At 54.7% G+C, this 25,034-nt stretch overlaps 9 protein-coding genes across 9 annotated transcripts; 4 read left to right on the plus strand and 5 right to left on the minus strand.

Annotated features, from left to right (window-relative positions):
• Positions 1-64: 64 nt before the first annotated feature.
• Positions 65-2,404, minus strand: fcp1 (protein serine/threonine phosphatase; the record flags this gene model as incomplete). The annotated part of the gene is made up of 1 exon (XM_083192008.1): positions 65-2,404. The coding sequence occupies one exon, from the start codon at positions 2,402-2,404 to the stop codon at positions 65-67; it is 2,340 nt and encodes a 779-aa protein (XP_083053222.1).
• A 1,618-nt stretch (positions 2,405-4,022) lies between these two features.
• cnd1 (condensin subunit YCS4) lies at positions 4,023-7,828 on the minus strand (the record flags this gene model as incomplete). Its single annotated transcript, XM_083192009.1, has 5 exons — positions 4,023-4,193; positions 4,249-6,657; positions 6,707-6,972; positions 7,021-7,526; positions 7,596-7,828. The coding sequence occupies 5 exons, from the start codon at positions 7,826-7,828 to the stop codon at positions 4,023-4,025; spliced, it is 3,585 nt and encodes a 1,194-aa protein (XP_083053223.1).
• Positions 7,829-8,347: 519 nt separating this feature from the next.
• CDC7 (serine/threonine protein kinase CDC7) lies at positions 8,348-9,869 on the plus strand (the record flags this gene model as incomplete). The annotated part of the gene is made up of 2 exons (XM_083192010.1): positions 8,348-8,678; positions 8,737-9,869. 2 exons carry the CDS (start codon positions 8,348-8,350, stop codon positions 9,867-9,869), a joined length of 1,464 nt encoding a protein of 487 aa, XP_083053224.1.
• A 535-nt stretch (positions 9,870-10,404) lies between these two features.
• RPL28 (60S ribosomal protein uL15) lies at positions 10,405-11,210 on the minus strand (the record flags this gene model as incomplete). The annotated part of the gene is made up of 4 exons (XM_083192011.1): positions 10,405-10,623; positions 10,758-10,847; positions 10,943-11,051; positions 11,179-11,210. 4 exons carry the CDS (start codon positions 11,208-11,210, stop codon positions 10,405-10,407), a joined length of 450 nt encoding a protein of 149 aa, XP_083053225.1.
• A 373-nt stretch (positions 11,211-11,583) lies between these two features.
• CHL1 (DNA helicase) lies at positions 11,584-14,369 on the plus strand (the record flags this gene model as incomplete). Its single annotated transcript, XM_083192012.1, has 4 exons — positions 11,584-11,751; positions 11,803-12,280; positions 12,486-13,015; positions 13,068-14,369. The coding sequence occupies 4 exons, from the start codon at positions 11,584-11,586 to the stop codon at positions 14,367-14,369; spliced, it is 2,478 nt and encodes an 825-aa protein (XP_083053226.1).
• A 559-nt stretch (positions 14,370-14,928) lies between these two features.
• On the plus strand, positions 14,929-16,624 carry ACO1O0_002547 (permease for cytosine/purines, uracil, thiamine, allantoin-domain-containing protein; the record flags this gene model as incomplete). The annotated part of the gene is made up of 4 exons (XM_083192013.1): positions 14,929-15,188; positions 15,241-15,408; positions 15,460-15,861; positions 15,913-16,624. 4 exons carry the CDS (start codon positions 14,929-14,931, stop codon positions 16,622-16,624), a joined length of 1,542 nt encoding a protein of 513 aa, XP_083053227.1.
• A 236-nt stretch (positions 16,625-16,860) lies between these two features.
• On the plus strand, positions 16,861-18,363 carry ACO1O0_002548 (uncharacterized protein; the record flags this gene model as incomplete). Its single annotated transcript, XM_083192014.1, has 3 exons — positions 16,861-16,923; positions 17,573-17,870; positions 17,939-18,363. The coding sequence occupies 3 exons, from the start codon at positions 16,861-16,863 to the stop codon at positions 18,361-18,363; spliced, it is 786 nt and encodes a 261-aa protein (XP_083053228.1).
• A 2,066-nt stretch (positions 18,364-20,429) lies between these two features.
• ACO1O0_002549 (HET domain-containing protein) lies at positions 20,430-22,400 on the minus strand (the record flags this gene model as incomplete). Its single annotated transcript, XM_083192015.1, has 3 exons — positions 20,430-20,539; positions 20,588-22,138; positions 22,190-22,400. 3 exons carry the CDS (start codon positions 22,398-22,400, stop codon positions 20,430-20,432), a joined length of 1,872 nt encoding a protein of 623 aa, XP_083053229.1.
• Positions 22,401-23,066: 666 nt separating this feature from the next.
• ACO1O0_002550 (uncharacterized protein) lies at positions 23,067-23,585 on the minus strand (the record flags this gene model as incomplete). The annotated part of the gene is made up of 1 exon (XM_083192016.1): positions 23,067-23,585. The coding sequence occupies one exon, from the start codon at positions 23,583-23,585 to the stop codon at positions 23,067-23,069; it is 519 nt and encodes a 172-aa protein (XP_083053230.1).
• Between the last annotated feature and the right edge of the window lie 1,449 nt (positions 23,586-25,034).

Here is a 25,034-nt window from a genome sequence, read left to right on the forward strand (position 1 = left end):
GCAAGTAGAGGCTCCTAGTCGCTGCCAACCGTCTCCAAAAACTCCAGGCCCCGATCATCCGCCATCAGTCCCCGGCCGCCTCGAGCTCAGCCAACAGATCCCTCTCCAGCTCGTCCTCCTCGTCGAGCTCCCCGCCTTCTTCCGGCTGCTGTGACTCGTCGCCCGTCGTTGGGCCCGGTGTCGGGAGGCTACTGCCCTCATCACCTTCGTCGTCCCCATTCGTCGTGAAGGCGGACCGCAGACCTGAAGCACCCCGGTTACGCGCCACACGCTGCTTCTTAGCCAGCACGCTCTCCCCCTCCGGTTCTTCTTCTGCGTCATCGGTGGAGGCCTTGCGCTTCGTGCCCTGTTTAACCGAGCTCTTGTCCGACTCGCTCCCTTCTGACTCGCTGCCGCTCCCCGACGTTGACGATTTGCTCTCATCGTCGTCTTCGCTGTCCAGGTCATCATCCGAGTCCATGCCCAGCAGTTCCTGGATCTCGTGGTCATCCGCCTCCTCCCAGTCCATGTTATCAAGGCCCTTGATGGCAGCGTCATCGTCATCCTCCGACGGCTCCTCGGTCGTGTCGCCGCCGCGCTCGCGATCTGCGCTAGCCACACTGATGTAGTAGGGGCTCTCGTCCAGCCGCCGCCATTGGCTGAGGCAGTCCTGCAGCCAGTTCTGGTTGACGATGCGGATGCTGGGAATCTTGGCAGCCTGTTGCACCTTTTTCGTGCGCGGCCGCGACGATGCAACAACCAGATGCGTCACTCGTTTAGATATAATGTCGAGGACCTGCGCGCCGAAGCTCTGTGCCTGCATCCCGATGTCCGACTCCTCCACATTGACCCCCAGAGGCACCAGCCCAGACAAGACGATGACCAGCCCTTCCAACACACTGGACTTGATGTCATCTAGGATATCTCCCACGTCCGGCACCAATGACAAATCTACGGCCTCTTCAACGGACGTACGTCGAAGTGCTCCATTCCCAGGTCTGTGCCTTGGATCCCCTTTCCTGCGTTCACGCCTCCTCCGATCATATGTTTCGTAAAAGGCGCTGTGCAGGTCAGTCAGGTGGTCTTGGAGGGTAATGAGCTCCTCGTCGTCGTCGCTGAGGAGGTTCCGGTGGTGCCCTGGTGACGACCCTCCTGTCTCCGACTCCTGTGTCTCTTCTTCCTTGTCCAGTTCCTCCTGCATATGCTGCAGTGGGCGGTCGTGCAGTTGCTTCTCCAGAGTCTTCTCCTGCTCTTCGGCTTGGACCCTAAGGCTAGCCTCGTCATCACCACTACTCATCCGTACCAGCTCATCCAGAGGTGACGCCTTACTTGCCGCCTCTGATGAGGCCTCCGGAGCAGCTTTCTTAGATTCCGCCTCCGATGTATCCGGTGGTGTCGTGCCGTTCGTTTTTGGTGCAGCTGGCAGGATATCCGTCCTCTTAGGCAGGAAGCTCGAATTGATATCGCCAATGCCCTTGAAGAAATCGTATGGGGAGACCTTGATGAGATTCGGGCGGTTCATCGGCCAAACATCCGCACGGTCATCGATGATGACGACCATGTTGGTGCTGACTGGAAATAAACGTTGTAAAGTCTTGGCAGTGATACTACCATTCTCGTCGCGGCTGATGACGCGGTTGCCAAATAGCTTTCGATCCGGATCGACAATACGTGCGATATTTTGTGCGTAGGCACGGGTGCCCATAGTATACACATGCAGCTCGTACATATTGCTGACTTCTTCGAGGAACTCCCGCAGACCAGGGCGCAATTTGATATAGTAAGTACAGCCACTAGTGATGCCACGGGGTCCGTCATCGCTCAGCTGGAAAGACTTGACGTCCTTGACAGCGTCATGGTTGGGGTTGTTGGGGTCGCTCTGCCACTCGCCAACAGTGGGATCGATACAGGCGTGGATAATGGTCTGGTCAAGATCGACGACGAGGCTCAGCTTGCGGTTCTTAAGAAGACGCTTCTGTGATTCGTGCTCGGCCCTCGTAGCGACACTCTCACTGACCATAAGCCCTATCTGGTCATGTGTCATGTTAATATTGGCGCGGTCCATGTCGCGTTCCTCGCTCGCCCAGTTAATCTCAGTCATGTCAGCGCCACACAAGCTGCACAGGCCTGAAATCTGGACTTCGTGGCCGCACGCCTCCTCAACGGTCATGCATGGCACGTCGGCGCTGATGACCATGCCCTCCCTGATGCGCCATTCCTTGAGGGTGCCCTCGGCGGGGCTGTCGTACTCGGTGTAGGTGGTCTCGTCGACCCACTCATCATCGCTGATGCGCCGGCGCCAGGAGAACTTGTACTCTATGATGTTCTCCTGCTTCTTAATGGTGTCGCCGGGGGACTTGAGCAGCTTGGTGACGGTGATGGGGTAGTGGAGGCGCGTGCCTAAATGGAAAACCTTGTCGTACATGGTGGCGGCTGTCTGCCAACGCTCTCTCTCTCTCTCTCCCTCTGTAGAGTAACAGTCAGCTAGGCGTCGCAGCGGCGCACTGATGGCTGATGGGGATGCACCTAAAGAGCTTCCCCAGTCACAATCCGTCTCGTCGAACTTGGAGCTCTAGCCAAGCCGCCCATGGCCTCGCTGCAAAGCGCGCAGACGAGGGCAAACCGCAGATAAATGTCGCAGAGGACTAATGCAATCAAATCGACAGACAAATCTCTAGAGTTTTGAAGCCTGGCGCGATGAATTGGTGGTGCTGGGCTTCGGAAGTGTCGTAGATTCCGGGAGCTGGGAAGAGCTTCGAGCTGGGCCCGGAGTGCAGTGTGCACCACCTCGATTTGTTGGTGGAGCTACAAGCGGCGGCGGCGGTGCGGTGTCCAGGCGTTCGCCGGCGGGACGCCAGGTCACGTGAATTGGAGAAGACAATGGGAGAGCCTGTCGGAGTCGCCGGAACGTTGCTCCGGGTCTTGGCCCCTAACTGGATCCTTCGGGTGGGATCAGTGTCGGACAACCTGGAGCTGGTGGTAAGAACCGATAGAAAATGGAATATAAAAATTAGGATAAAAAAGTGAAAAGGTTCAGTGTCGAAGATGCGCTTGATAATGTCTTTGAAGCAGGGACATGCACCTCAATGCATTCGATCTCAGTTATTTAAACTCAGCGCTCGCCCACGTCCCTCTGAGTTTCGAGGCGGGCACCCCCGCCCTTTTGTACTTTTCGGACGCAAACGCCGGATATCCCTGCTGCAGCCCACGGTACCTGGTCCACCCACCAAACAACACTGGGGGGCGAGGTACCCATTGTTGGAGTTACCCCGGCCGGGTGGTAACATGCTGGACAACGTCGACCTTGGACTCTATCTCAACGCATAGGCGTTTATTTGGCTTTGCCCGCGCCATTGTCGTCGGTAAGGGGGAGCGATTATGTGCTCTTGCGTGCGTCTTTGTGTGGTTATGCAGCCGCCCTTGTTTTCCCGCCCAAGTATTTCAAAGGCACGGGACAACGTTTCCAGCCGTTTTCTTATCCCTGTGGCGGGATGTAGATGCCCTCCCCCCCCCGACGCAATGATGACGAGTCACCTACCCTGAAGCTTAAACACAATTTGTTCGCAACCACGTTGTTTTGAAGTAGACAATGACCTAGATCAATAACAAGGACTTACAATACTAGTCTGTAACCAGTTTATAATGTTCGCGCGTTTGCCAACCGAACAAGCCGCTATTTTGATCAAAACACTATCACTGGGGGTATGAACTAGGCAATGAGGATCCAACTACAGCTACAATCCCCTACGGTCGCCTACTTAGATTTCTTACAATTAACCTGATGATTAGGGCTAGTGCCGAAACCAGGCCTAGATTATTTCATCTAGTCCCAGTGATGTCCAGAGAAAAGTTTTCCACGTGCGCCTATAGTACAAACACACTCGTGGCGCTTCGACGTTCAACGGTCGTCACTACAAACGTCTCTAGTTCATCAATTATAGTAAACAAAAACACGTGCAACCGGCCGTGTCCCATATGCCCGCTTCGAAGCCCAATACACCCCGTATATACATTGCCCATGTCATCTATCCATGTACACACCCTCAAGCAGCCGCCTGCACCATCTTGAAGCCTTCGGACACAATTTTGGCAATGTCCTCGTTCTTGTGAGGCAACAGACCCAGCGCAAACGCAACGTCGTTCCACTGTCGCTCCGTCTCGCAACGTCCCAGTCGTGCTGCCAGCTTCTCGGCCAGCTGCTTGGCGTGTTTGTCCTGTCATGGTGAGTCTCCTATACCGATACAATGGTGAAAAACAAGGGGTGCTCACCTTCTCCACAAAGCCGAGCAGGAACCGCACGATCCGTCGGAAGTTCTCCTCCTCCATCTGCCCGCCGCTGAGCAATCCAAACATGTCGACAAAGTGGTTGTACACGGCATTGTCCTTAGTGCTGAGCTCCGTGAAGAACATCCGGGCCAGGTCCGCAATGCGCCGGTCTTCATCCTCAAGACACTTGGCCATCTCGCCGAGCTGACCCTTGACCTTGACCTGTCCGGCCAGAATCAGGAACGTTAGCGTCATGAGACACGTCCGCTTCACGGACGCGTCCGAGTCTGCCAGACGTCGGTACAGGAAGTCCGTATTCTCATCAATTAGGTGGTTGAAGCTGACCGCCATATCGCCCAGCGCAATCACCGCGTTGGAGCGGACAATGGCGTCTGGCGAACGTTCCATAATGGTGATGAGTAAAGGCAGATTCGTCTCGCAGTACTCGGCCGAGACACACATGAGCTTTGCTAGGCACAACGTGGCTGCGCCCTGCAGCCCTTTGTCGGCGTATGTCGTGTTATTGGCACAGATCTCGGACACGAGTGGCCCAAACAATCTTAGAAGCGAGTTAGGCCCATAGAGGAGCTCCCTCTCGCGAATGTGTGTCATGGCCTCGGTAAAGTCGTCCTCGGTGGTACCGCCGATGAGATCCAGCTCGTCTGCTTCCTCCTTTTCCTTGTCATCCTTGTTGGAGGTTGATGCGAGCTTCTCCTTCTCCTGCTTCCGTCTCTTGAAGTCTAGCTCGCAAAGCTCCAAGTGGACGATTTGCTTGATCGCGACATGGCCCACAATAAAGAGCAGCTGGGACAAGCTAATTGCGTTTTCGCGATTCTTGGGCTTGTCGAGCTGGCTTCCGAGTTGCGTCATGGTGGGGTCCGAGAGGTGAGGGTCGATGGTCTGGGTAAGCTGCTGGGTGAGCTGCATCGTCTCGTCGCGTGAGGTAGGACGAGATTGAGGCTGGCCAAAGACGTTTTTCGTTTTGCGTCGGATCATCTGCGAACATAGGGTGTCTGGGTGCTTTGCTACGGCGTAGATGGCGCTGATGGCCTGCTCTGCCAGGCCGTACCACTCTTTGCTGTCTGATTGGACTTCAGTGATAGCGGCTAGCCGCGTGCAGACGGCGTGGTCGTTGGGTAGACGCGAAAACTTGACGGGCGACTCCTTGCCCTGGCGACCTGTCGGATTGATCCTCCTGAGAGCAATGCACGTGTACTTGGCTAGCTGCAAATCGTTGCGACCGTGAGCAGCAAGACCTGTACGCAGCATCGTCTCAATCTCGCCCACGACGATCTCGGGGTTGGCTGTAGCAAGCATGCCCAGGATGATGATGGCACCTCGCCGCTGTGTCCGCGATATTTCCTGCTTCTGCACGCCGTACACCTGCCAGAGCTTGGTAACGACAACCTCGGGGATCATGCCGCCCTTCATCATGGTGGCGAGCAGCTGTTCCAGTGAAGTCAGCTCCGCAGGAGTTGCGCCAAAAGTCAAGCTGATCATGTTGCGCGCGATGTAGTTAGCGGCGTCGTTAGGACTGAATGTATCAGGGGCCTCAAAGAAGAGGCGCTTGTAGCAGTCAATCAGGTGTGTCTGCACACCCTTGCCCTCGTCGCTGTTGCCCTTGGTCCAGATCAACCGCAGCATGCGCCGGATACCGACCTTGTTCTGCTCAATATCGTAGGCATCACCAACCTCGAAATAGTCGATGGCCTCAATAACCTCGCTCTTGTTTCGGGCTCCAAGCAGCTGGCAGATGGTGCCAGTCGCGTCGTGCAGAACATCGATAAACCGGAGCGCCTCGCTATAATACCTCCTGGTAAGGGTGAGCTTCTCGATGGCCTCACTTGTAGCAGCTTCCTCTTGAGCTTTCTGGATGGCGGTAGCCTTCTCCTCGTCCGTCATCGCCTTGGGCTTCTCGGGTGACCCGATCTGAGTGGCTTCATCAACGAGACCGCCGTCTACCTCCGTGTTCTCCGCACCAAATCCGGGCACGCCCGGCGGTGGTTTCAGGGCGTTCAGCTCTTCCTCCACTTTATCGTACCGACTCTGCCATTCCTTCTTGGACAACTGGGCTCCGTGCATGACGGTGAAAGGGTGAGTCTTGATAAGGGTGCCCAGAAGCTTGATGGCGTTGCGACGGACGTTGCTGCTCTTGTCCTCAAGACTCCGGCACGCCAGTTCGGCTGCCTTCTGTCGGCGCTTAGGAAACTTTTGCTCCAGCTCACAGAGCTTCATATAAACCTGAAGAACCCTGCAGCGGCAGTAGGGGTTGATGTCGAGGAAGCGTTCCTCAAGAACGTCAAAGAAAGCATTGAGCTGTGTCTTGTGGTTCTCGTTACGCTCATCCTGTTTTGTCAGGTGTGAGATCATGTTCCCGCACACTTCGATGAGAGCGCAGCGGAGGGTGTAGGACTGAGTTGGTGAGCTTTAGAATATATCAAGATCTTGGGACTGGACTCACCTCGCTATCTAATTGCTTTGCTAGCATCGTCATCTGTTTGATGACTAGCCTTGGAGTCAACTCGGAGAGTTTGGTGATGAATGACGACACCGACTTGGGGCCTCTGGTATCGTTTGAGTTGAATTCCTTGTTGCTGATCTCGCGCAGGACCTCGTCGGTAAGCTGCGGGTAGTCATATGTTTCGGCCAGAATGTGCAGAAACTCGGCCATGGGCTCCGACAGGTGCTCAAAGTAGGTGAGGTTCTGGATAACGTTGATTTGCGCCGCTGCACATGTCAGTTACGCCATCGCCTCCATATATTGGGCTCACTTACCATATCCATGCCCGTGATGCTTCACAGCGACGCACAGCACCTTGAAACAGTGCATCCTGATGGGTGTGCTTTTGGATCTTTGCTCGCTCTCAAGGATCATGTACACCGGCCGGGTCAGGAGGCCAATGAAGGTATCTCTCTCGCTTGTGGTCAAAAAGATCTTGGATAGCTTCAATCTCATGACCTTGCACATGATCTCGAGGGCGGCCTGGAGTTGCGTCGTCGAGTCCCACGTACCCTCCTTGGAAGCGCCCTTCTTGGGCTTGCCTCGGCCTCTCGCAACGGGAGCAACGGAGGACTTTTCGGCTGCCTTTGTCTCCACTGCCGCAATCGTCCATTGTAATAGAAATCCGTAGATTTCAAGAAGCTGTTTGTGGTGCGGAAGGGTGTCTTCGTCGTCGGGAGAGTCGATGTCACCATGTATGGCGTCTGCTTCGGCGCTGAAACCGCTCATGACCAGGTCAAAGACCTTGCTGAGGGCATGCGTTGGAAGATATGAGGTGTACCTGTGTTAAGCCTGTGAGGATGTGTTTTTGGATGCAGAAGGAGAAGTAAATAAGAGAGGATGTTCTTACTTTAGCAGAAACTGTAGAGAGTCTATATTCACAGCACGCATGATGGCGTCTGGGTTGTCTGCGACAGCATCCACGATGGGGTTGAGCACCCCGTTCACGACGGGGTTGGTGAGCAACTCAGGTTCATTTTCACACTCGAAAAGGGCACTGTCAGCCTCTGGCGTCGGGATCGCCGTCGGGTCGGACATGTAGTCCTTGAGCGCATCGTTGATGTCGAAATTGATGGTCGCCATGGTGGGCGCATTCGTCGCCGCGTGGGCGGAGAAGTTGGAGCCGGTTCGTTGTCGTATGCGCCGGGTATTGAAATCTGCGAGGTTAGTATTTGCGGCCGGCCGCAGCTGATTTCCGTTGACCGCTAGCTGTGAGGGGGCGTCGCGATGCGGCGATGGTGATTGTGGTTGTGGACTTGTGATATGGTGATTTGGGCGCAGAGCCCCAGCAACGGCTGTTTTTGTTTTGTTTGACGCGCCTGATGCCCCGCCATTGACCTGCCACCACCAACCGTCGCGTCACTCCAGGGCTCAGCTCCACTAGCAAAGGCCCTCACATCCCTGCACCCACGGGCCACGAGTGATGCTTAATGAAAGAAGAACTTATGCTTTCTCGACAACTGCCTGTTCGTTACGACTTTCTGCTCCACTGAATGGCCCTGAATTGAAGCGTTTACACTTTGATTTCCCGATACGACAGAGCTATTCCTGCGCAATTTCGAACCAAAATATTCTCCCAACTCCACTCTGCAATTGCGGGCCATGGCTGCCGGAACAGTAGCCAACCGACCCTTTACCATCCACGAAGATGTGCGAACCGAGGAGACGGAGGTGGTGGACGAGGAGAATACGCTAGTTGTGGACGATGATGAGTTTGGAATTGCCACGGAGGAGATCCAAGGTGACATTGACGATGAACCGGACCAGGAGCCGGAGCCGGAGGAGGAAGAAGACGACGAGGAAGACGAGGAGGGGTATGATAGCTCCGACGACGAGCAGGTCGACCGAAGTGTAATGGCCGACATGAACCGACTGGAAGAGGATTTTCCGAGCTTTGCAAAGAAGTACCGCTTAATCAAACGTATAGGCGAAGGTGGATTGGAATCCTATCCCTGCGGCTTCCTAGCAACAACTAACCAATTCGCCCATAGGAACTTTCTCAACCGTCTATAAGGCCGAGGACAAGCTCTACGACTATTACAATAATGACTGGAAAGACCAGATTGAGGCGACCAAGTGGACTCCTCCACCTGTCCGTCGACATCAGAACCCCCATCGCTCCCCTCGTCGCCTTCACCGCTATGTCGCCATTAAGAAGATCTACGTAACCTCGTCACCTTCCCGCATATTCAATGAGCTCGACCTGCTCAACGACCTACGCAACTGCCCAGCCGTCTGCCCCCTCATCACCGCCTTCCGCCACACTGATCAGGTCATCGCCATCCTACCGTACTTTCGTCACAGTGATTTCAGGAGCTACTTCAGGGATATGACCATCCCGGACATTGCCATCTACCTGCGCTCTCTGTTCACGGCGCTTAAGAGCTGCCATGCCCGCCACATCCTTCACCGCGACATCAAGCCTACCAACTTCCTCTACGATCCCGCCACGCAGCATGGTGTTCTTGTCGACTTCGGCCTTGCCGAGCGGGAGGGTACGGAGACGAAGCCCTGCCTCTGCCATGAGGTCCGCGAGACGCGCCGTGCTCGCCAGGTGAACTCGGTATGGGCTCAGACGGCCAATGGCCAGAACCAGCCTGGCCATCCGAAGAACGACACGAGGCCGTCCAAGCGTGCCAACCGTGCCGGAACCAGGGGTTTCCGCGCTCCTGAGGTGCTCTTCAAGTGCACCGAGCAGACGACTGCCATCGATATCTGGTCCGTTGGCGTCATCCTGCTGACCATCCTCTCGAAGCGCTTCCCCTTCTTCAACTCAGCGGACGACGTCGAGGCCATGATCGAGATCGCCACCATCTTTGGCTCCAAGAGGATGAAGGGCGCCGGGTTGCTGCATGGGTGTGTCTTCGAGACGAGTATCCCCACTGTTGGCACCCAGGGGTTCAGCCTCGAGAAGATCATCCTCTGGAGCACTTGCCGCAACGAGGACAAGCCTCTCACTGCCGAGGAGAAACTGGCTGTTCGCTTCCTGGAGCGATGCATGGAACTGGACCCGAGCCGGCGCATCACGGCCGAGGAGGCGCTGGAGCATGAGTTCCTGAGGATCGATGATCCATCAAGCCAGGAGCTAGGGGACGATAATGAGATGGACATGCTGAACGCTTAGATAGATACCCTGTATTATAACGGCGCAATACTTGGAAGGGGTTTTTGTGTTTGGAAGGGGTTTTTGTGCTTGAAGCTGTCGACAATACGTACACATGGGTTGCTTGTATATACAGATAATATGCACATGCTGGCGTTCAGGGTAGCAATTTGGGATTTTAGGTATACTTTTCCTAGGGCTGGTCAAGGTGGTGGTGTCATCGGTAATGGGCCAAAATCGATTTTATTCGTTAACTCCATTCGAGAGTCCCTGATGCAATGCTCGAAGCCGACCATCCCAAATTTCCCCATGACCCGGCCGTCCATCACCAAAAGACAAATCCATGGTGGTGAGGGTGGTCCACGCACGGCCAGCGAGGTCTTTCCGCCCGCCTGGTCCCGCAGCGCGGCCTCGCGGACGATAAAGCAAGAGAGGTATTCGTAAAAGGATTTCTTTCTTTTTGTTGTTGTCCACGTTTACACGTTAACCGAACCGAACTCCGCAGCATCGTCTCACGCTTCCCTCCTCCTCCGATCTATTCGCCGTCATTGCCAATTTACGCCACCAGCTCGACGACGCCACCGGCCTCCTGGATCTTCTTCTCCGCCAGCTTGCTCACCCAGCGCGCGCGCACGACCAGGGGGATCTCGGGGAGGCGGCCCTTTCCGAGGACCTTGGAGTAACCGAGGGGCAGGAGGTCGAGGACGGGGACGGTGTCCTTCTTCTCGCCGCTGACGTAGGCGTCGCGGGTCTCGACGGGGACAAGGGACCAGAGCTGCAACGGGTCAGCTAATCTCTTATTTGGACGACATTCGAGCGTTCCGACGCATTTCTTTCCAGTCTCTCTTCTCCCACTGGTTTCCGGATGCCATCGGTCGTCTCAAATGTCAATGGGAGGGCTGAATGTACCTTGTCGAGGTTGATGATGGGCTTCCAGAAGGGGTTGGCCTGCTTGTGGAAGTACCGCATACCAACCTTACCGAAGTAACCGGGATGGTACTATTTGTGCCCTTTTGTCAGTCTCGAGTCCTCAAAATGTGCGTTCGACGTCGCTGGCTGATCGCTTCGCTGTCTCGGGAGGGCATCGCTCGAACCTTGTCCATGTTGGTACGGTGGTGGTGCTGACCACCAGCCAGACCACGACCACCGGGGTGCTTGCGGTGCTTGCCTACGCGGCCCTTGCCGGCGGAGACGTGGCCGCGACTATCGTCACAAGGTCAGCCTCTGGTATCAAGTATCATCGACGGGAATGTTGCTGGCGATGATTCTCCGGACAAGCAATTCTACTCAATCCGAGAGAATACCGTCCAGCAGTCGCAAGGGAACGTACTGCTTGCGGGTCTTCGAAGTTCGGGTAGGCATGGCGACGGTTGTTGGCTGTTGTCGCTTTCCGGTTTTTGCGTCGAGGTGACTGGGAAGTGGGTGGTGATGTTTTTGCGGTGCCCTACCTGAGAATGGGCCAAGTTCGGCAGAATTGTTAGCGGGAGGGTTGCCCTGCCCTAAGCAATTGTGTGGGCGAGGAAGTGGGCGGGTGGGCCCACGCACCTGTGGATATCAGGTGACTCGGGGTCCTTCCTTCTCGGTGAGTTTGCGGTGAGGCGATTGTCTCCGCCAATCAAAATGGCGCCAATCATCACCGCTCGAATGCCCCTGACCGTGCATCTCACCTGTTTCTAGCAAAGGTCCACTGAGGGCGAGTCTGGTGCCATGCACGCCTAGTCATCCTATAGTAGCCATGGCAGCGGATGAGGATATCGATAATGTGTCACATCAGCTTGAAAAGATCGACTTCCACCATCCTTTCACCCCGTACCATGTGCAAGAGGAGTTCATGAGGACGGTTTTTGAGGTGCTGGAAGCTGGTGATGGGCAGGTCGGCATTCTCGAGAGTCCAACCGGAACAGTGAGTGGCATCAGGCTGGTCAGTTCTGTTTACGACGCTGACTCTCTGTAGGGCAAGTCACTGTCACTAATCTGCGCCTCCCTAACATGGCTGCGATACCACAAATCGTCTAGGCATGAGGCTGCTCTACAGGAAGCCGTAGAGGCCCACAAAGATGAGCCATCATGGATTATTGACCAGCTTCTGCGCCAAAAGCGCGACGAGCTCGTGAGGCGATGGGAAGATCGCGAGAAGCGACTCGAGGTGGCTCGCCTGAAAGAGAAGGCTCTTGAGGACCGCGTCCGCAAGCGTCGCCGCATAGAGGAGCACGCCGCTTCCCACCGTACAGTAGACGATGAAGATGCCGAGTGGCTGCTAAACGACCCGGATGATCGGGCTGCTGACTCGCAGGATCCCTTGTCGGGCCTGAGCAAAGAGTCTCGCGATATCTTGACCAAGATCGGCCTGGGCGGTTGGAAGGGCCCTGGTGCGACCGAAGAGGAGGAGCTTCTAGAAGAGAATATCAAGGTGCGAATACCAGTTGTTTCGCGTTGCAAGACCAGGGTGGTAACTTTGATAGATTTACTATACCTCAAGAACCCATTCCCAATTATCCCAATTTATCACGGAGCTTCGCCGCCCTGCGTTTCCGTCGTCGTTACCAAAGTCCATGGCTCAGGGAAAAGAGTCGAAGTCAGAACCTGTCAAACTGCTCCCTCTTTCCTCGCGGCAAAAGCTCTGTATTAATTCTTCAGTGTCGAGGCTGGGGTCTGTCCAAGCCATCAATGATCGATGCGCAGAGCTACAGCAGCCAAAGTCGGGCAAGAAGTGCCAGTTTGTTCCCAAAGAAGAGCTCCTATCACAAACACACGAGTTCCGTGACACGGCCTTGGGGTCTCTCCCAGACATTGAGGATCTACATCAGCTGGGCAAGTCACTCTCTGTGTGCCCATACTATGCCTCACGAACCGCTCTGCCTGGCGCCGAGATTGTCACTCTCCCGTATCCACTACTACTGCAAAGGAGTGCCCGAGATGCTCTTGGAATTAAGCTGGAGGGGAATATAGTCATCATTGACGAGGCACACAACGTCATGGACGCGGTCGCCAGTGTGCACGCGGCAGAGATTCGGCTGACTGACATGAAGAGAGCCAAAGAGATGTTGAGCGTCTACGTGAAGCGGTTCGGCAAGAAGCTAAAGGGTGCGAATCGCGTCAATGTCGGTCGGGTTGCCAGAGTAATCGAAGGACTCACAGAATGGATGACAGGAGCGATGAAGCCCAAGGTGCGTTTACTGCTATCTCACGGCTGATGTGCATGAGACCTGACCGTAACAGCAAGAGCATGGTATCGTGGACCCGAACGATCTCACTCGCCACAAGGGTATTGATCAAATCAACATGTTTGAACTGATTCAATACATCCAAGAATCGAAGCTGGCGTTCAAGATCGAGAGCTACGTCGCCCACGTCGAGAGTGAGAACGATCCGAAGGGTGTTCCTAAATCGTCCACGCCGGTTCTGCACACTCTTGTCTCCTTTCTCGCTGCACTTACCAACCTTAGCTCCGAGGGGCGAATATTCTACGAGAAGATATCCGGACCGGCGGCAGACATTCGGCTGTCTTACCTCCTACTCTCACCGACGCACGCCTTCTCCGCTATTGCCTCTAGCGCTCGCGCCGTCATCCTGGCAGGTGGCACCATGTCACCATTCCAGGACTATAGAGACCATCTCTTCCCGCAGCTACCAAGTACAAAGGTGACAACCTTGAGCTGTGGGCATGTCATCCCACCTGAGAATCTGTGCGTCTGGACACTGGCGTCAACGACGCCGGGGGCGCCAGAGTTCGAATTCAGCTTCCAGAAGCGCGGCGACCGCGAGATGATCCACCAGCTCGGAATGTCCATTGTCAACGCATGTGCTATTGTCCCAGACGGCGTTGTCGTCTTCTTCCCAAGCTACGGGTACCTTGACGAGGTGGTAAACGTGTGGCAGCAGAGCCACGGATCGAACTCACAGTCTATCTGGTCACGACTGCAGACGCGCAAGGCGCTGTTCCGTGAGACCAAGGGCGGCTCAAGCGACCAGGTACTTGGCGAGTACACGCAAGCCATCATGGGCGACGAAGGCGGCAAAGAGGGGGGTAAAAGTAAGGGAGCACTGCTGTTGAGTGTAGTTGGCGGTAAGATGTCGGAGGGTATTAATTTCTCCGACCGCCTCGGGCGCTGTGTCATGGTCGTCGGCCTGCCATACCCCAACATTGCGTCGCCAGACTGGAAGGCCAAGATTGAGTACATCGAGTCGGCCATGTACGCGCAGCTCACAGACGAATCCAGAGGTGGTGCCATTGGCAAGGATGAGGCGAGGGCGAGGGCCAAGCAGGCCAGTCGGGATTTCTACGAGAATGCATGCATGCGAGCTGTGAACCAGAGCATCGGCCGGGCGATCCGGCACCGGGGAGACTACGCAGCGATTATCTTGGTCGACCGGCGGTTCGGAGCCGAGAGGATCCGGAGCAAGCTCCCCGGGTGGATCCAGGGCGGGATGCAGGCCGGGAGCCAGGAGAAGGGTCTTGGTGGGCTGATGGGGGCTCTAGGGAGCTTCTTCCGGGGGAGGAAGATGGCTGCGAGACCCTAGAGTATGTTCGCCCTATGGTATTCTATGGTCGCGAGACAATGATCGTTGGCGCATCTTGAGACTTTCCGCACACAGTACGTGGATACGGCGAATGCAACCTGCAGCCGTAGGTATTCGGCACCTTGCGGCAAACTCCGAGACCATAAAACTGCCGCCGGCGACGACTTGCGCTATTATCAGTAACATCAAGAAAGGGGCTACGAGATTACATATAATGATCAGCTATTGTCTCATGACGAGAAACCACCGCCTCACCTGATTGAGATGCTTAGAACATATATAATAACCAGTGTTTAGCACGAGTATAAAATCACTACTAAGCTCCCCAACCGGGTGTGAGCCGAACGCCACCGGGCTTGCAGCCGGCGCGTCCCGCATTTCTCATCCGCCAACTAGAGGCTTTTACAAGTTTTTTCTGGGCCTTTTTCCAGGAACTGAGTCACTACGCGGCGGAAACCTTTTTTTATTCCCCGGTACCAACCATCTCGGCCTTGCCTTGTTCATCTTCTATCGAAAGTCCAAACTCCGTGGGTTTTGAGACCGACGGATTCTGCGCATGATGTTGTCCGACGCGGAGCAGGGAGAGATTCCCTCCAGCCGGGAGCCCCAGGCCATCCTCGGGGATGAGAAGGGTGGTCTCAAATCGTCGACTACCCCTGGGTCTCGGTCGTCGCGCGCCGTCGAGATACTGGACAAGGTCTTGCGGCTGGGTTGTGTCGAAGCCCAGGGTATCCGGCCTGTTCCGGTCGAGGATCGCAAGTCAAAACGGCCTTGGAATATCTTCACTGTTTGGTGCTCCATGAACACCAATATCCTAGGGTGAGTTCGGCCAATATCATGAGAGCCGAGTTTATGCTAACGGGATGGAAAGTGTTCTGTTCGGGCTCCTGGGACCTATGGTCTATGGACTCAGCCTCCGCGACTCCTCCCTGGTCATCCTCTTCTTCTGCCTGCTCACCACTACGGCCCCGGCTTATCTGTCAACGCTTGGTCCCAAGACGGGCATGAGACAGATGATTCAGGCCAGATATAGCTTTGGGTGAGCCTTAGTCACCCCCATTTTCAGAGTATAGCTAATAGCCTGTTGAAGCCGCTATCTTGTTTCGATCCCCGTGCTTCTCAATCTTGCAACACTCACGGGCTTCATCATCATCATCTGCGTTGTTGGTGGGCAGTGCCTATCGGCCATCTCAGACGGCAATCTGACGCCTAACGCGGGAATCGTCATCATTGCGCTCCTGGGGCTGTTCATCTCGTTCTGCGGATTCCGCGTCCTTCACTACTACGAGACGTACGCCTTCTTCCCAGCCCTCGTTACTATTGCCATCGCTGCTGGGTGCGGAGGGAGCGATCTCAAGAAGCAGAGCACACCGGCGGAGCCTGCCAGCGCGGCGGCCGTGTTGAGTTACGGCATGATTGTGGCGAGCTACATGATCCCCTGGGCGGCTATTGCGAGCGATCTGACAACATACTTTGACCCCAAGGTGCCCTCGTGAGTAGTCACTCCCCCTTCTTTCGGGCCGCACTTAACTGACATGAGCAGATGGCACGTGTTTATGTATACTTACACGGGCCTCACCATCCCCACGATCCTGCTCATGACGCTCGGGGCGGCCATCGCAGGCGCGCTCCCCAACGTGCCCGAATGGCAGGCCGCGTACGACGAGACGCTGGTGGGCGGTATCCTGGCAGCCATGGTCTCGTCGGCGGGCGGGTTCGGCAAGTTCGTGGTAGCGGTGCTGGCGCTGACGCTGCTGGGCAACACGGGGGGGACCATGTACGCCATCACGCTCAACTTCCAGACGCTGGTGCCGTGGCTGGTGCGGGTACCGCGGTACGTGTTCGCGCTGGTGGTGACAGCCGTGGTGATCCCCGTGGCGGTGCGCGCCGTGTCGGGCAACTTCTTTGCCAGCCTTGAGAACTTCATCGCGCTGATCGGCTACTGGTCTGCGTCGTTTGTGGGCATCGTCGGCGCCGAGCACCTCTTCTTCCGGCGCCGCGGGCGCAGCGTGCCCTACGAGCAGGCGTACGACCACGACATCTGGAGCGACGCCAGCAAGCTGCCCTGGGGCGTGGCGGCGCTGGCTAGCGGTGTGCTGTGCTGGGGGCTGGTAGTGCCGTGCATGGCGCAGGTCTGGTGGACGGGGCCGATTGCGAAGACGACGGGCGACCTTGGATTCGAGATGGCGTTTGTACTAAGCGCGCTGCTGTATGTGCCGCTGCGGAAGCTGGAGATTCGGTTCACTGGGAGGTGATGACTGCGATATTGATGGTCCAGCTGTCTGTATCTGGTGTTGTCGAAGCGACTAGCAATAGGGTCCTGACGGTCCCCAAGACATTTCATTCGCAGCCTGATGCCACCTCATCTTCGATGTTGCCTGTACCTCTGTACAGCCCCAGCCTCAATCGACTCGAGTATGAAACGACCGGATCTCTGGGTGATACGAGTACCGAGATAGATTTCCAGCTCCATCGTGCCCAGAAATCCCCGATGTCAAACACCAGACACACGCCAAGCTCGTCGAAAAAGAGGCGAAGCACACGGGATCAGAGTGTGAGTCACGCTGTCACACACCAGCAGAGAGCCGAAGCAAGACGATCGGGTTTGCAAAGCTCTAAATTGTACACATTGGCGAATCAGAAGTCTCGTTTTCACAGGCGGATGCAATGCAATGCAATGTGGAGGCCTTGAGTCACGGCAATCCACATTCCACACTGATAATCAATCCCTGGTCAGCGCTAGCACAAAGTTATGCAAATGCTGGACATACGAGAGTACGGAGTACTACAGAGTACGGAGCACTATGTACCTTGATCCATTCCTCCAACCACCAGTCCAGACGATACGGGGTATAAGTGGCAAATGTCCCCCTCGTCCATCTCCCTCTTCTTCTCTTCTCCCCATCAACACATCCGCCGCCGGATGAGAGTAACCCCCTCATCCGCGCCACTAGCAGTTCACCCTGCTTTCTTTCCCCCCTGAACCATCTTTAGAAAACTCACGCTTCTCCGATAAAAGGGAGAGGCGTCTTACTCTGCACTTATGGAATCCACCGCCGTCACCGCATCGCCAGCCGCTTCACACGGACTCGCAGTCTTCTACAGGCCACAGTTGCCCAAGGAGCCCGTCCCGCCATCGTGGTGACCAGTTTTTGCATCATCATCAATATCAAGAACATCACCAAGACCTTTACCACGATCAGCAACTGTACCAGGGCCTGCTCGACCCCGCCCTGCAACAGCCCTCCTTCTTGGACGACAATACCCTGTGGACTGAGGACAACTTTGGAGGTGAAGGAGACTTTGACTGGACCGCACTAGGACTGGACTGTCTGGGCACCCAGCTCCTGCAGCCGGGACCCTTTGAACTGGGCACGGAGCTGGACACCAACGTGTCGTTGAACATTCTAGAGCAGCAGCAGCAGCAGCCACAAGGCACTGACATGCTCTTCGGAGGTGACGACATGGGCCTCTCCATGGAAGGGGCCTTGGCGTCTGGAGGTAAGCTTTCACTGCCGCATCTGCGACGTATCCTATAGCAGAACACACTTACTCACAACTGTCTCTAGACCACCAGATCTTCTCTCACCCCCTCCTCACACTGCCCAACTCGCCAAACCCTCCCCAGAAATCCTTTACCTCCTCCACCGCCACCACCACCACCTCCTCCACACCCGCCTTCATCCCCCATCACCAGGCCTCCGCCTCCCCTCCCAGCTCCACCGCATCCTCTTCGGAGCGCTCCCCCTCCGGCACCAAACGCCCCGCCACCACCACGGACGACGAGCCCTCGCAGGACGACGACACGACGGTCAAGCGCCAGCGCAACACCATGGCTGCCCGCCGCTACCGCCAGCGCCGCGTCGACCGCCTCGCTGACCTGGAGCGCCGCCTCGCAGAGGTCACCTCCGAGCGCGACGATCTGCGCGTCAAGCTGGCTAGGCGGGAGGCCGAGGTCGGGGCCCTGCGCGATGTGCTCACTGCCAAGAAGTAGCTTATTGTTCGTCGTGTGCGTGCGCGTTCGGTCAGGGTTCTTTGTGTGTAAAAACGATTTTGGGGTTGGACTAAGGTCGTGCTTCGGGAAAAAGGGTTCGGACTGGGGAGCTGGGAGGAAAAAAGCATCTGGGGTTGGTGTGGGATTGTTAGCCTCGTGTCTTTAGCGAAGTGAATTGACCTTTTCTTTTTTTTTTCTTTCGCAAAAATATTCCACGATGTCTTGTGTTTTCTGACGATGTCGTTCTCTTCCTTAGTGTAAATATGTTGTATCATTGCTTCACTCATGGTGAATTGATGATCAAATTCCGTTTCTCTCTTCATACACGCATGTGGGGATTCCACTATGATATTAGGGGTGGCCACTTACACCTAGGACAGAACAACAGTCACAGAAAAGATCCTGGTGGTTCTGGAAAGTTATCATGATCATGATCTCCAATGCCTATGCAATGGATCTCGAGAGATCTTCTATAACCAATCTATATACTCCTTTCACAGCTCCTCATCACAACTCCCCTCAATATCAGCCATCATCGTGAGCCGTCCTCACAGACAGAGACCGGACAGTGAGGTCATACCATCCTGAGCCATAATGATTCATTGTGAGCAGAGTCTCCCCGCGCTGGGAGTTATAATCCAAGGCAGGACCACCAAGTTTCCTGACACTTGCATTGATCCTGGTGTCGTTGGCGACGGCGATGACTTGCACAATGCCCAGCCGAATTTTATGCATCCTCGAAAGAGCAATGTCCGATCTGGCCCCCCTGCACTCGTCTGAATCGGGTCTCGGGGAGCCCTTTGCGACGGCTATCTGTGGGTCCGTCTGCGACTTGTCACTGTGAGCCAGAATGACTCATAATTGCTCACCGCAGTTCAAGCGTCGACCTCTATGTACCCAAGTACCATGTACCACCCCAATTGGTGAGTGCTGGTCAACGCGATACCCGCCATCACCAATGTCAGGGCCTCCCCCATGACATCTCGCTTTTCTAGAACATGATTTTCTCACCCTATTACCTGGCCCAATGCTTGCTTCTCACCATCTCACCATGTCACCGCGACAGCGGGGTCGAAATCTGACTACAAGTATGAACTCAGCAACGAGGGCCGCCCTTTTATCGCATCTGTGTCCAGCACTCGACCCATCTATTATCTCGACAAAGTCCCCCCCCGAGGCTTGATGACCGAGTTATCGAATTCTCCTGCGAATTGTTAGTTCTCTCTGCAACTATCCTCATAGATCGCCGTTAGGCCAGCCTTTCTCGCGACGCAGCGACGATGCCTAGCGACATAGATTTTTCGTATCCTCGATCAGGACCCTTCTGTCCCATAGAAGGACACCCTTGTGAGGTCAAGAAACATCAAGACTTTTCAAAACGTCGCCTAGTAAGGAGGCGGAGGACCAGGCGAGGGCAGCTTGATGGCACACGTTCTGTGTCGTCAGGCTCTGACGACCCACGGCTATGAGATACACAATTATGGCCTGATGGACAGACAGTTGCTGTACCAGAGGTAAGGATTAATTCGTTGAGCCGACCATCTTGCCGCTCTCTTCATAAGCGCTTGGTGCTTGGTCCGCCGGGGAACATCAATGCTGCCGTTGAAGCTTGCATGCAATGGGGTCGTCAGAAGTTCCCGGAGCATGGGGTTGTGTGGGTTGAGAGGCAAGCACATGTCCGCAAAGACATCATTGACTTGATGCAAAGCAGCATGACCCGTGCTAACAAGATTACACGAGCCAACCAACCCCAACCTGAAAATGTATCCGTAGCACATTGAGCATTCTTTAGAGTAGTGCTGGACACTGCTCCGGTTGGGAAGGGTCAAGATGAGACATCTGCATCTCCCACAAGGCACGCCATCACCTGGTTTTACACTGGAGACCTTGCTCCTGGGAGGGGTCATATAAGGTTCTACTGGTTGCTAATTCCTCGAGCGGATGGAGCATCATCTCACGAGTTGATTAATCGAGCTCATAGGAGGTGGCAGGTGTAACATGTTTGTTTAGGTCAGACCCAGACTTGGAGTTCAGGTGGTGGCCGTGGTGATTTAACATTACAGGAATTATACCAGAGTCACTCTTTTCCTTTCCCAAGCATCTGGATGTATCCATTCCAATCCCCGATCATTGAGGTTGATATATCCCACTCGCTGGTAAGTGCTCTTCTTGCCATCTATGGGTTTAAGTATCAGGCCTTCAGCGCCTGTTTTCCCTGACTCACTCTCATCAGAGTGATCGCTATGAACATGAACTAAGATAACAAAATAGCTATCTTCAACATATTTGGACATATCGATGGCAAGATCAGGTGGGGCGTCCTCCAGCAAGTAAAACGTTGATAGCAAGTAGGACTCGTCACCTTCATTAGCAAGATATATGTCGCTCACAGAGCTGGCTCCAAGCTTCAGTTCTTCATCCGAGTACGGGTCGTCGAACCAGCAGTATCCGATGTGGACACCATCCTCCATAGCACTACGCAGTATAACTTGCATACTGCGGACCAGCGGCATCATAAGACCTTCCACCACCAGCATGGCCTCATAAAGTTCCCCATACGGGTTACTCCGATCCTTAGGACTGACGCTGTGGTCGACCAACTGAAGTCCCCTCGCACTCGACGGTAATGATTCGGGTCCAAAGCATATCGACCCATTGGTCACCGCCCACGACCATGAAGGGGCCCGGTAAGACTGGACATGTCTGCAGTAGCTCATTTCAGGGTACCAGAGCAGTCCCCTCTTGAGATCGGAGGTCCAAATTCCGGCAACATAGTCGCCGCCAATATACGGCTGTAGGCATTGCGCCAGACCAGAATAGGCGGGGAACTTGTCCGAATCAAAGCTCAGATTCCTCTGAGAATAATCAACGACCAAATCATAATATTCCTGGAGGAGGTCTAGCCGGTTCGGTGGCTGCTTAGATGTTTTCTCATGGAGGACTGAAGATAGGCCGCCGTACTCGTACGGAGGGAACCTGTTGGGCATCGGCGCGCCATCGGCTGCTTGGAACCCCCCGGGGCATTTCCAGTAGATCTGCTGGGAGCCGAAGAACAGGATTCTTGAAGATAGGATCGACTCCTGTAGTGTCCAGCCGCGGGCGGTAAGTGGAGAGTGCATGTCCAATACACGAAGGGTTTCCTCTTCCTGGTCCATTCTCTGGACTTCAACATTGAATTCCTGATTACCATCTGATAATACCCGCAACTTGGTTGGCTTGGGGTTCCAAGGGGTATTTCGAGGGGGGTTGAGAATCCCAGTAGTGCTCCCGCTCGACGCCAGTGCGCATATAGTCAAGGTGGAGTTGGAATAGTATGGAGCCATCTTCTTCGACTCTTGCTGCCAATCCCCTTTGGAATCTTGGATAATGCAAAGGGAGTCAATCCACACGTAGCGGCATCCAAGTTCTCGTGTGATTCTGATGGCATCTTTGAAGTTGGCGGGTAGCGTCGAATATGGCAAAGCCACTTGGAATGAGCTCAGTGTATCTCCTGTCAGAAGAGGCGAGATCTTGCCGCCCCAGCAATGGCTAAGCGTAACATATTCTGCCCTCATTCCCTCTGAAAGGAAAACACGCGGAGTTTCAGAGCCATCCAGAGGTCCAATGTCGATGACCCGCGTCGGAAGCTCTGGGGTCTGGCCGAGGGAGCAGTTAGGGTGAGACTCGCGGCACTCCTTCAGCCAGGATCGGGCAATGTTGAAATTTCCCACGGTGCCCACAACGGGGTCGACTGTGAAACGACCCATCCGGATATTCTCAACTGTTGTAAACTTCTCTGTAACAACGCTTAGACTTTGTAGATTCATCAATTGGGCAAGAGACGTACCCCGGGAAGCGCTCAGCGTCAGACTAAGTACCGGAAATCCAAAATAATCGCGGGCATCGAGATCCGAGTTGAGGTTCTCAATAGGGCCGACCTGAATAAGGAGAATATCAAAGACCTTGACCTTGTCCACGCCTTCAGCTGAGTATAGATGTCCCGCATCGAGGGCAATCTTGACAGATGAATCCTCAAGGTCCTTTGCCTCGGCGTACATCGATTCAGAAATCTCGCAGCCTTTACCTAGCCATTCCTCCGGCCACATGTATCTGTCCCCCATGGGCGCTCCCTTGAAGCAATCCAATACCAGCTGGCAGAATTCGCATCCATCGTCAGCCGCTTCTTCGAGATTGTTGAAGGAGCTGTGGTGCTGGTGGAATGAACGCTTTGGGAACGAGTGAGCGCTAAATTCCTCCTTGGCTAAGGCGACTAAATCACTAAGGAAGAGCTTTTCACAGCATTGGCATCGGGTTGTCATCGTGCCTTGGACGTACCGTGAAGGCGCTGTTGGCGGTTGTAAATTCAACCATAAAATTGTCACTCCGAGTCTTTCAGCTAGTGATGTTATAACCCCGCCCCAGCTTACCTCTGCAAGCCAAGACCCTTCATCATGCATATAACCCCGAGGGTGGGAAACTTATCAAGAGGGCAAAGCTGTTGGAATTTAGAGTACATGGTTTTGACCCTTATCAATCTGAAGGGCTAGAGATACATCTCCAAGTCTCGCAGCTTTACATGAACAAGTCTGCTCTTCCTACATAGACCTCAACTTCCAGGTCGGCTGAATGAAATTCTTGACTTATTGACGCCATGTCCATTATCCGACACCTGCGTCCCCGGAGGTATATCTTTAGTGCTTCCTACCCCTTCGCACCCAATTCTTTCAGCCCAGATTTGAAGTCCCAACTGCGCTATCCTCAGGCTGGAGGAGGCCTCTTTGCAGCAGGGTCGGAATGGCATACTGCTCAGTCCATTCGGTGCACTTCCACAGAGGCTGGCGCTCTTCTCCGTCTTTGTAGAAAACGAACCCGCCAGATTCCAGTCTCTCTTTGAAAGGCTCCACCTGGCCCACCCTTTGGGGGTTGGAGGCCTTCTGCTGGGGAGGTGTTGGCAGCGAGCGGAGTGCATCGTCCCAGTTCTCCCGTTGGTTGACGACGGGTGTGTAGCCCAGAAGCTCCTTGGAATGGAGAGAGTCTGAAGTGAATGGGTCTTGCGCGCCCCTGCATTCATAGGTCATGCCTCCCCTGGACGTGATGTCGCCTATGACATTGTAGGGGATACCGGATCCGTCGTCATTGGTCTTGACGAAAATGCTGTGATGGAGGCGTCCGGGAGGCATATGAGGGTCTGGAAGGGCAAGATCTTCCTTGACTTTGTATACAGGATACCTCTCTGTGGCCATCGCGGGAAGTCCGATATTTGTCGAGGGAAAATGGAACTGGCCGAGGCCCAACAGTCCTGAATGGACCAAGTTTGCTTAGTCCCCGAATAATTTGTCATTAAGGGGAACATGACTTTTATATACTTCTAAAAATGGGTTTGTGTTAGAGACAATTCATTTCGACCCAGCGTCGTGGTAATACTGGCTTCGTCGATCCGTGAATCACTGCACACCAACGCGATCATTGGCCACTCATCTCGATCCTCTAACCTCTGAGGAGGGCACGAGTACCACCAAAACTTAAAAGATATCCTATTGGTCAGATATATCTTTTGTGTCATGTTGTAACCCGGCGACGGCGGTTGTTAGTTGGCGGTTGATGTCCCACCAGGCTTCATTGGCGCGCGGTTAAATGCGCGACGATGTGCGCTCCCTTCATGTTGACGGTATAAGTCATCACTTGGGTTTCCTCATAGCAGCCTCTATTTCCTCGGTCCCGAAATGTCTATTGAGCTTAGGGTCGGGATCAACGGTCCCAAAAAGCGGATCTGGGATTATTCCGCCACAATCGCCGCCGATAAACTCCGGAGGGGGGACGAGTGGACGTATTTGCGTGGATATAGGTTGCAGTTGTGTCGAGATTAATTTCTTGGCACCAGCGGAAAATGAGTCCGAGATGGACTCCAACTCCACACCAGGGATATGCTCCATAACTATATGGAGGGGTCCAGATGGCGGGTTGCGATACATAGCATACAGACGGGGTGCCAGGGCCTTGAGTGGGGAGGAGACCAGGCAGCTCAGGGGGGTGGGGAAAGTAAGGAAGTGATACAGGCTCTAGGGAGGCTATGGTAGTAAAGGTGATGGTTAGAAATAGAAATAAGTGAAAGAATAAAGATCCAGAGCGAGCAGTTGGCCTGATGTTACGGATGATGATGTGTTAACAAGATGAAGTTGGCTTCCTGCCCAAAGAGCACAGGCGGTAACCAACGGCCAACAATCTCGTTGCCCGCAGATCACATAAATGCACGTCAGGCGTTGATAACGTGATCTGTCCTCGAGGGGCTGCCTTCCCTCGATAACACCATCCCAGCCCAACCCCTCCCGAGGCGCCGCGCGGACGTGCGTTATGGCAAGGCATGGCACAGCACCAAAAATACCAAGGCCTTGTAACATCAACTTCACACCTCACCCATCAACTTCCAGTCTCCGGTCGCCACACCTCCTTCGTCTTGGGTGTAGACTCTCCTTACAGGCAGACGCCGTCGGCAACAGAGCAAGCCCCAGATGGCTTTTAGTGGGGAGGCAACTACACGCAGCATAGCCAACCGCATGTATAGGAACTCCACGTCCGGCCTCCCAGCTGACCACATGCCAATATCTCGTATTCCTTACAGATCGAAGCATGGTCATGACTGATAACTCATGCGGGCTGTCGGCGTTGACGGACCCACTACTCACCTAATAGAC

This window comes from Amphichorda felina (genome assembly GCF_050947745.1).
Source record: "Amphichorda felina strain 45539 chromosome Unknown scaffold_2, whole genome shotgun sequence".
NCBI classification, from domain to species: Eukaryota; Fungi; Ascomycota; class Sordariomycetes; order Hypocreales; family Bionectriaceae; genus Amphichorda; species Amphichorda felina.